We start from the raw sequence: 10872 nt of genomic DNA on the forward strand, positions 1-10872 counted from the left end.
ACAGGTGTGCACGTATCTTTAATAACTGAACATGTTCTGCTGCCGTTTGGTTCCCAACAGAACACCAGGAATCAATACTCAGTTTAAAGTCATTTACAACACAGACCTCCTGGTTATTATGAATGAAATATAAAATCTGCTTTAAATCAGGTTCCTTTGGCACCGAGCTGCTCTATTCACACTAACACTGAAGTAATGCATACTAGCCTTTCATGGCTCACAGTAAAACAAACAATCTCTCTTAACCTCTTGTTGTTCCTAAGGTCAGTCTTAAACTGCAAAAGACCCGCCTTCTTTGCTGAAGGTCTAGTCAGTGTGTCTGACAGACACGGTCATAGCACTAGAGGAGCAAGTAAAGGACAGCTAGCTTTACCCAGACCGAGGTCCAATCTACTGAAAAATACCATCATTTACACAACTATTTCATTATGGAATGAACGACCAAAAAAACATACGTTCTAGCAAAAATAGCAAATACAACTTTAAAAAGTCTGCAAAAAAATCATGTGGTCCATAATGTATATACATTTTTAATGTTGTCATTTCTTTTTGTAGCCTTCATATCTTTCTTAAACTTTTTTATTAGTCTATTTCTATTTGAGTTTGACATAAGGTCAAACAAGTGATTGTCTGTTGTCTATATTTGATGTTTGGGACCCAGGAAGACTAGCTCTCTCTCTGGTGTGTTGCTAATCGGGATCCTAATGAATCTAATCTCATCTAAATCATCCTTGTTAGGATTAGGACAAAAGTGATGATCAGAGCCCTGGAGAATAAAATATGTTAATGTCTGAAAATGGACAAATATTGTAGCATAAAAAAAACATGTGATTTACCATCAATAGGTATTTAATATACATCTCAAATTAAAAATGAAATCTTAATAAAACCTGCTCAGGTAACCCTATGGAAGATCTTAAAAGTCTCTTCCTTTCATGGTTTACCAGCATCAACTTTTAGGAAGCCCCATAAAAAGGAGGGGGAGAGGGAGGGGGAGGAGAGGGAGACGAGGGGGGAGAGGGGGGGGGGAGGAGGGGGAGGGGAGAGGGAGACGAGGGGGGGGAGGGGGAGTGGGAGACAGGGGGTGAGGGGGAGTGGGAGACGGGGGGGAGGGGGAGTGGGAGACAGGGGGGGAGGAGGGGGAGACGAGAAAGAAAGAGAGTGAGAGGGATAGAGAGAGAGAGAGTGAGAGTAAAATAGAGAGCGAGAGACTATAACTGCCACAGAGACTCTGAGTCATCAGTCCTCTCAGGCCTCCATCAAAAGACACCCATCCTCTAACGCAGAAGCTGTGTGTGTGTGTGTGTGTGTGTGTGTATTTGTATGTGTGTGTGTGTGTGCGGGCGTTTGTGTTTGTGTACATGTGTGTGTGTGTGTGTGTGTGCCCGCCCGCCTGCCCTTTTTTTTTTCCTACAACCGACACAGAGACGCTGAGTCACTGAGTACGTGGACCCCTGCTCGCCCACACCCCCGGACGACGACGGGGGTGTGTGTATGTGTGTGTGTGCTCACGTGTATATGTGTGTGTGTGTGTGTGTGTCTGTGTGTGTGCGCCCGCCCGCCCCCCCCGCCGGGTTTTTCTTTCTACAGCCGACAGACAAAGAGTGAACCCCCCGCGCCAACGGCTCCCCTACCCTGAACGGCTCTTTTTTTCTTTCTACAACCGGCACAGAGACGCTGAGGATCCCCCCCATAACCCAAACCCAGGGAGGAGGTCCTCCTGGGTGAAGGTGGACCTGAAGGTGTGGATGTGTGTCAGTGTGTCTGAGGACCCTCCTACACCTCGGGACACTCTGTAGAAGGACAGAGTGCCAGCAGGCCGGTCCAGATACACTCCTACTCTGGTAGAGCCAGCGGGGGGGAGACGTATGACTGTCCCTCTACCGTTGTACCGGGCAGAGTAACCACCATCATGACAAACAAGACTCCAGGACTTGTTGTTCCATCCAAGCCTGCTGTCACCACCCCATCCTCTCCTTGTGATTCCTCTGTATGTCACTCCTATCTCAACAACTCCTTTCCACTCTACCTCCCAGTAACAGCGGCCAGTCAGAGCCTCTCTACACAACACCTGCTCCCAGGAGTCAAATCTCTCTGGGTGATCCGGATACGACTGGTCCTCAGACCAGTCGTATCTGGTGAAGGTGACCAGCGTCACCTTTCTGTTGTCCTCAGACAGAGAGAGTCGTCTGTAGGCTGTGTTTGGGTCCAGTGTGAGTTCACAGGCATCTGACGGGAGAACAAGACATTATATTATTCATAATTCCCGAGATATTCCAGGTTATTCGCCCAAAATCCCCCCATTCGTTTGCATTGGAAAATTAAAAAAATGCTGATTCATGCTTGAGCCCCCGCGACCCGACCCCGGATAAGGATGAGGATTTGTTTTCAGTTGGTATATATATATATGTATAATTTTGTATACGTGTATATATATACACATACATTTATGAATATATATATATATATATATATATATTTATTTATAAAACGGGTGGCTTAAATCAAGCGATCTGATTGGTTCCCAACTGTTGTATATTGAGCGTATACACACAGCTATGACGCCCGTTCAGTTTACAGAGTTCAGTATCACTCCGCGCCTAACTCTAACTGTTGTTTATTTATATATAAAAGCAATAGCATAGTTCACTGAAGCCTAAAAAACATGTTGATTGCTGGAGGGGGTGGAAATGTTGTAAAGCAATAGGCACACGGTGAGTGAACTCGACAGTAGGCTAAATTGCCGGCGAACCGAGCTACCGTCTCTAGCCTTCTCTCTGAAGGACACTACAGTGTGTTGCATAGCAACCGCCGTACACTTTGCCGGCAGCCAGGAGGGACTACTTTTTTGTATTCGTTAAAAAAAATGCTTTTCCGACTCTCTAGCTTTTTCAAAATTGAGGGTGTCTATGACTTTCATTTCGCCATACTTACGTAACCGTTTTATAAAAGCAATAGATCACTTCAGTCAGTGGTATACGGTCATTATACCACAGTTAAGGGGCGTTGTCCGTCCCGACACGCAGCGGAGGGACGGCGACCCCCTTCACTGTGGTATAATGAACGACACAGCCTGTCGTGATCTATTGCTTAAATATATACACACCTCAACAACAACGTTATAAATACATCAACAACAAACATCTCTCCTTGGATCCAGATCTTACCAAAGACAAGCAGCTCAGCGGTGTGATTGGCCGTGCCAGCGCTGTTGCTTGCCATGCAGCAGACCGTGTTCACGCCATACCTCACCCCTCTGACGAAGAGGAACCCCCTCTCCACCCAGGCCTCTGATTGGTCGTCTGTGCCGTCCCTCTCCAGGGGCCTGCCGTTGTGGAGCCACTCGACGGTGGGCTCCGGCGTGCCGCTGGCATCGCAGGTGTAGCGGGCCGTTTGGCCCACGGGCAATCGCAGGGTAGAGGAGTGTAAATCTATGATGCTGGTCATCACTGGCATCACTGAACCAGAAGAAACCAGGAGGAGAGGAGTGAACGTTTACAACACGTATCTAGAGATGCACCATCAAACACTCCCTTCACTCTCTCCTAATACCTGTCCACCAGAGGGCGACCAATAAGATTCAGACCCAGATTTTATACTTAAAAATAAGTATAAATATGTAAAGATACATAAACATGCGTACACATAAGTAAACATACGTATAAATATGTTCACATACATAAACATACGTACACATAAGTAAACATACGTATAAATATGTACACATACAAAAACATACGTACACATACGTAAACATACGTTTAAATATGACCACATACATTAACATATGTACACATGCATAAACAAACATACTAATATACTTACATAAGTGTCTAATGGCAGTGCAAGTACAATTTATTCAGTAATTGTAGGATTTGTAGTTCAGATTCCTGTCCTATTTCACGATCCTTCCACTTGTCCATTAAGTTTGCACGTCTGAGTTATAGTTTGTTTTGTTATTGAGAATGGATCTGTGGTTTGAGGCTAGGTTCAATTGGACAACATACATGGCTGGTTGTCTGCTTCCGCTAGAAGCTTAACATCAATGGACTTAAAAACACCTCTTTCACGTCATGACATCAACAAAACAAGGGAAACGGTTCACAGAATTCACAGTTCGGTTCATATCACGGTTTTGGTTCCACTACGTTTTGGGTAAAGCAGGGGATGACACAAGTGACTATAAAGAAAAGTACTCATATATACATATGAGGAGCTCTTTTCCAAAACGCTATGAATCCATTTGAATATCTTTCAGGAAAATGAAATTTTTTACCTAGACCCACATATTTTGTTAATATTCAATTCATCCTGTTAAAATGGTTTGTTCACTCAGTCTGAATATGTTGAACAATGACTTTTAAATCAAACAATATTGTTGATTATAAATTCAAAGTTGTTATTTTTTTCAAAACGCTATTAATCCATAAAAGAAAATTCTAAACGCTGTTAATCCATTGATGGTTTATGTATTATTTTTTTTAAACAAGAGAACATGCAACATACGATATCAGGGACTCATCTCATTCTATAAATGAATATAAATCAAATAAATCCAAATGCATGGAATAAAGACCTCCACACTCGGGGCCACTCTCTGCTCCCCCTAGTCCGACAAGGTGAACCCTTTCGGCCTCACACACGAGGTGGTCCCGCTGCCCTGGGGGGTCCACAAGACCTCCACACTTGGGACCACTCTCTGCTCCCCAAGGTCCCACAAGGTGAAGGCAAAAAATAGGTTTGGCGCTTGTTGCGGTTTGGAAACCAACTGCATCTTGCTGTACATTTTTGACAAGGAAATATAGTGATTTGGCGTTTATCGCGTTTTGGAAAAGAGCTCCTTATATAGACACACACACATGTATATATTTATATATATATATATATATATAATTTGCATATGTGTATATATACACATTTATAAAACGGGGGGCCTAAATCAAGTGATCTGATTGGTTCCCAACCGTGGTATATTGAGCGTATACACACAGCTATGACGCCCGTTCAGTTTACAGAGTCCAGTATCACTCCGCGCCTAACTTGAACTGTTGTTTATTTATATATAAAAGCGATAGCATAGTTCACTGAAGCCTAAAAAAAGCCTGTAAAGCAATAGGCACACGGTCGCCGGCAATTTAGCCTTCTAAATTGCTAAATTGCCGGCGAACCAAGCTACCGTCTCTAGCCTTCTCTCTGAAGGACGCTAGTGTGTTGCATAGCAACCGCCGTACACTTTGCCGGCAGCCGGGAGGGACTACTTTTCTGTATTCGTTAAAAAAAATGCTTTTCCGACTTTCTCGCTTTTTCAAAATTGAGGGTGTCTATGACTTTAATTTCGCCATATTTACGTAACCGTTTTATAAAAGCAATAGATCACTTCAGACAGTGATATACGGTAATTATACCACAGTTAAGGGGCGTTGTCCGTCCCGACGCGCAGCGGAGGGGCGGCGACCCCCTTAACTGTGGTATAATGAGCGTATACCACGGCCTGTCGTGATCTATTGCTTAAATATACGCATACATTTATGAATATATATATATATATACACACCTCAACAACAACGTTATGAATACATCAACAACAAACATCTCTCCTTGGATCCAGATCTTACCAAAGACAAGCAGCTCAGCGGTGTGATTGGCCGTGCCAGCGCTGTTGCTCGCCCTGCAGCAGACCTTGTTCACGCCAGACATCACCCCTCTGACGAGGAGGAACCCCCTCTCCACCCAGGCCTCTGATTGATCGTCTGTGCCGTTCCTCTCCAGGGGCCTGCCGTTGTGGAGCCACTCGACGGTGGGCTCCGGCGTGCCGCTGGCATTGCAGGTGAAGCGGGCCGTTTGGCCCACGGGCAATCGCAGAGTAGAGGAGTGGAACTCTGTGATGCTGGGGGCCTCCTCCTCCTCCGTAGGCCTCACTGAACCAGAAGAAACCAGGATGAGATGAGTGAACGTTTCCAACACGTATCCAGAGATGCACCATCAAATACTCCCTTCACTCTCTCCTAATACCTGTCCACTAGAGGGCGACCAATAAGATTCAGACCCAGATTTTATACTTAAAAATAAGTATAAATATGTAAAGATACAAAAACATTTGTACACATAAGTAAACATACCTATAAATATGTACACATAAATTAACATACGTACACATGCATAAACAAACATACTAATATACACACATAAGTGTGTAATGGCAGTGCAAGTACAATTTCTTCAGTAATTGTAGGATTTCTAGTTCAGATTCCTGTCCTATTTCACTATCCTTCCACTTGTCCATTAACTTTGCACGTCTGAGTTATAGTTTGTTTTGTTATTGAGAATGGATCTGTGGTTTGAGGCTAGGTTCAACTGGACAACATACATGGCTGGTTGTCTGCTTCCGCTAGAAGCTTAACATCAATGGACTTAAAAAACACCTCTTTCACGTCATGACATCAACAAAACAAGGGAAACGGTTCACAGAATTCACAGTTCGGTTCATATCACAGTTTTGGTTCCACTACGTTTTGGGTAAAGCAGGGGATGACACAAGTGACTATAAAGAAAAGTACTCATATATACATATGAGGAGCTCTTTTCCAAAACGCTATGAATCCATTTGAATATCTTTCAGGAAAATGACATTTTTTACCTAGACCCACATATTTTGTTAATATTCAATTCATCCTGTTAAAATTGTTTGTTCACTCAGTCTGAATATGTTGAACAATGATTTTTAAATCAAACAATATTGTTGATTATAAATTCAAAGTTGTTATTTTTTTCAAAACGCTATTAATCCATATAAGAAAATTCAAAACGCTGTAAATCCATTTATGGTTTATGTATTCTTTTTTTTAAACCAGAGAACATGCAACATACGATATCAGGGACTCATCTCATTCTATAAATGAATATGAATCAAATAAATCCAAATGCATGGAATAAAGACCTCCACACTCGGGGCCACTCTCTGCTCCCCCTAGTCCGACAAGGTGAACCCTTTCGGCCTCACACACAAGGTGGTCCCGCTGCCCTGGGGGGTCCACAAGACCTCCACACTCGGGGCCACTCTCTGCTCCCCAAGGTCCCACAAGGTGAAGGGAAGAAATAAGTTTGGCGCTTGTCGCGGTTTGGAAACGAACTGCATCTTGCTGTACATTTTTAACAAGGAAATATAGTGATTTGGCGTTTATCGCGTTTTGGAAAAGAGCTCCTCATATAGACACACACACAGACACACACACATGTATATATTTATATATATATATATATATATATATATATATATATATAATTTGCATATGTGTATATATATACACATATATACGCATACATTTATGAATATATATATATATACACACCTCAACAACAACGTTATGAATACATCAACAACAAACATCTCTTCTTGGATCCAGATCTTACCAAAGACAAGCAGCTCAGCGGTGTGATTGGCCGTGCCAGCGCTGTTGCTCGCCCTGCAGCAGACCTTGTTCACGCCAGACCTCACCCCTCTGACGAAGAGGAACCCCCTCTCCACCCAGGCCTCTGATTGGTCATCTGTGCTGTCCCTCTCCAGGGGCCTGCCGTTGTGGAGCCACTCCACGGTGGGCTCCGGCGTGCCGCTGGCATTGCAGGTGAAGCGGGCCGTTTGGCCCACGGGCAATCGCAGGGTAGAGGAGTGTAAATCTATGATGCTGGGGGCCTCCTCCTCCTCCGTGGGCATCACTGAACCTGAAGAAACCAGGAGGAGAGGAGTGAACGTTTACAACACGTATCTAGAGATGCACCATCAGACACTCCCTTCACTCTCTCCTAATACAGGTCCACAGTAGACCACAATTAGAAACCTGATTTTAGTAGCCCAGAGTAGAAACATGACCTAAGTAGACAACAATAGAAACATGGTCTTAGTAGACCACAATAGAGACATGACCTTAATAGACCACAATATAAACATGACCTTGGTAGACCACAATAGAAACCTGACATTAGTAGACCACAATAGAAACATGGCATTAGTAGATCACAATAGAAACCTGACCTTAGTAGACCTAAACACACCCAACCATCTTTCCACTCATAAAGAGTATATTCACTGTATCTACAGCACAGAGAACAGAAAGGAGGATTTGTTCTCCACTCATTAACACAAACAAGGTCTACGGACCCTCTTTGTCCAGCTCAGCCTCCAGATGATCCAGGTCCACGGCCTTCTCACAGATCCAGTGGTGCAGTCTGTCACACGGTTGTCTGGACCAGCCGTCCTCCCCTGCTACGACACAGACTTCTGCTCCGCTGTCATCGCCTGGTTTAGCGCGTCTCAAACTGAGAACCACGAGGAGGAGACAGTGGAGCCCAGTGTTGAGGTGAGGTCACTCTGTCACTCTCAGAGAAGAGATGCTGCTGAACAGAGTCATCAGCCTTACCTTGAGGTCATGGGGGTACCATCCACCCACTTGAAGGTCCCCTTTGTGTCTCGATCACTCAGTCCAATCCAGGAAGGACCAATGAATCTGCTGACAAACCCCTGTTTCCAAAGGTAATAGCATCTGTTGTCACTACAACACAGCTGACTGAATGAAAATTACCACACACACACACACACACCTGTTCTTCTCTGCTGTTGATAACCACCAGGTCTGCATTTCTCCGCAGACAGTGTTCTCTACTGGCCTTCCAGCTCTTCTTAGTAGTAGACATAAGGTAGAAACTCTGGTCGTAAAACATCCAGCCCTGAAGCGCCAATTCATCTGTTGAATGTAAAATAAAATCCTTAACAAACACAGAACTGCTTATCTTACTGTCTTAACCTCTTAACCTTTGTTACTGACACACAACCCTGAGACCTGACCTTAGTAGACCACAATAGAAACATGACCACAGTAGACCACAATAGAAACCTGACCTTCAGAGACCACAATAGAAAAATTACCTTAGTAGACCACATTATGAATTTGACCTAGTGTGTAGACCACAATAGAATAGAATGCTTTACGTAGAAGTGTAAACCCAGCTTAATGGAGGGCATAAGAAAGACTTGCTCCTCTGTTCTCTACTGCTCCCCCTGCTGGAGGAGGAGACTAATAGCACCTGCAGTACCACTGTGCTACCAGAAGGACGTCCTTTATTTATTTTATTTGGTGGTAGTTTAAATCTGTCTATGCCCTGTGTGCCTGACAATATAAAGTGTGAAGTTATAAGGAAGAGGGGATGTTCAAACATAAATCACAAAAGAAGAGGGTATTTTTGAAAGAAAGTTTAGCGACATGATTGATTTAATAACTTCTATTAAACACTCACCAAGTTGATGCAGTAAGCGCTCTCTCCCCTCCTTCCAAGGTGACGGTGTGTCTAGGACAGGACAAAGGAGTACAGAAGGAATGAGCTCTAAAACAGAACGACATCGTCTCTAAACGTCACAGGACCCACAGCCAACCAAACACAAAGTCCATCCCCCCTGAAAGAAAATATGATATTATTCAAAATAATACTAATTCTAAAAACAATAATTATAATTATCATTATCATTGCTATTATTACAATCATTAATATTATTAACACTAATTCTACCAAAAACAATACTTGTAGGGTTAAGGTTAAATGTTATGATTGTCATTCTACTCAGGATGATATGATTCAGACTCACTGAAGCGCAGGGAGATGAGGAGAATACTCAGCAGTCCGATGCTCACAACGACAGCGATGTGCAACCATAGAACTGTTCAGGAGTAGGACACACACACACACACACGCACACACACACACACACGGTCACTTTGGCTAAAAAAGTGTTCGAAACATCAATCTTAAATGTATGTGGAGGAAAACATATTTTATTTTGGATCATTTTTTCGGACTGGATTATTTCTTTTAAATTCTCTAAAAAGGGGCACCTACCAAATCTTCTCTTCCTGGTCTCCTCCCGGTCCAAAGACGTGTCCTCAGGTTCCTCAGAGGGTCCAGGGTCCGGTTCAGAGATGGTGACCATGGTTACTCTCTGATGGCCTTCACTGCTTCTGAACCTAGCCTCCATCTTTGCTCTATCTAAAAAAACACATCACGTGTTTTAATTCTCAATTACGTATTGCGAAATGTTTTTCTTCAACGCTTATCTGATGTCCTCTTTTGACACACAGACTCACTGATGCACTCAAGCGCACACACACGGACACACAGAGTATGTTCATACATATATTCATACTGCGTGGCCACCATTCACAGTCCAGACAGTCTCCCTACGGTCTGCAGAATCCCCCCCCGTCTTTAACAAACACCTGAAGACCTCTACTGAGAACAGCTCAGTAAGTGATGACTGCTACTGTGGCTCTCGTGTTGAGTTTAGAACACACTTAAGCACAACAAGTACTGGTCTCTAGCATGCATATGTATACGTTATTATTCCCTCATTATTGATATATACGCACGCATAGTTATAGAGTAATACACACAGAAATACATACATACACACACAGTAATCAAGGGGAGACAACATGTGGCCTGCGTGTCACCAGGGTCTTTCACAACGGCACACACAGACAATATGAGGATATGTATTGTGGGATAGTTTGAGATATGTTCATATTAATGACAAACTTGATATAATTATGTTAAACTCATAAGTACACCTGATATCACTTCAGTTAAATGAGTAGCCATTATTAAAACACACAATTGTTGATGGAATAAACCATTGTCACCAGGGCCGGCGCTAGCCATTTGGGTGCCCTAAGCACAAATGCATTGTGGTGCCCCCCCGAGAATCATCAATCAAACATCAATTCAGTAATTGTCAGTACGTTTCTCTTTATTTCCAAAATAACTTCTCAACAGTTTTGCAAAATGTAATGTGCAAATAAAGAGAAATTCAAATCTTGATAAAAGACT

At 43.2% G+C, this 10872-nt stretch overlaps 2 protein-coding genes and 1 long non-coding RNA gene across 3 annotated transcripts in view; all 3 read right to left on the reverse strand.

Moving 5' to 3' along the window:
* Positions 1 to 10872, reverse strand: part of LOC311370985 (putative caspase recruitment domain-containing protein 17P) — a gene marked incomplete at its 3' end in the record, with an annotated part of 86390 nt that overhangs the window by 40962 nt on the left and 34556 nt on the right. The window lies entirely within an intron of this gene.
* On the reverse strand, positions 1658 to 8935 carry LOC311370991 (uncharacterized protein; the record flags this gene model as incomplete). Its single annotated transcript, XM_084489253.1, has 7 exons — positions 1658 to 2229; positions 3168 to 3458; positions 5616 to 5914; positions 8152 to 8313; positions 8415 to 8515; positions 8584 to 8760; positions 8921 to 8935. 7 exons carry the CDS (start codon positions 8933 to 8935, stop codon positions 1658 to 1660), a joined length of 1617 nt encoding a protein of 538 aa, XP_084345379.1.
* LOC311370990 lies at positions 9291 to 10027 on the reverse strand. Its single transcript, XR_014640950.1, has 3 exons — positions 9886 to 10027; positions 9635 to 9706; positions 9291 to 9339 (listed from the first exon to the last, which is right to left on the reverse strand). It is a non-coding gene; the product is annotated as an uncharacterized lncRNA (long non-coding RNA).

This window comes from Micromesistius poutassou, assembly GCF_964030765.1.
Source record: "Micromesistius poutassou genome assembly, contig: SCAFFOLD_2314, whole genome shotgun sequence".
Taxonomy (NCBI): Eukaryota; Metazoa; Chordata; class Actinopteri; order Gadiformes; family Gadidae; genus Micromesistius; species Micromesistius poutassou.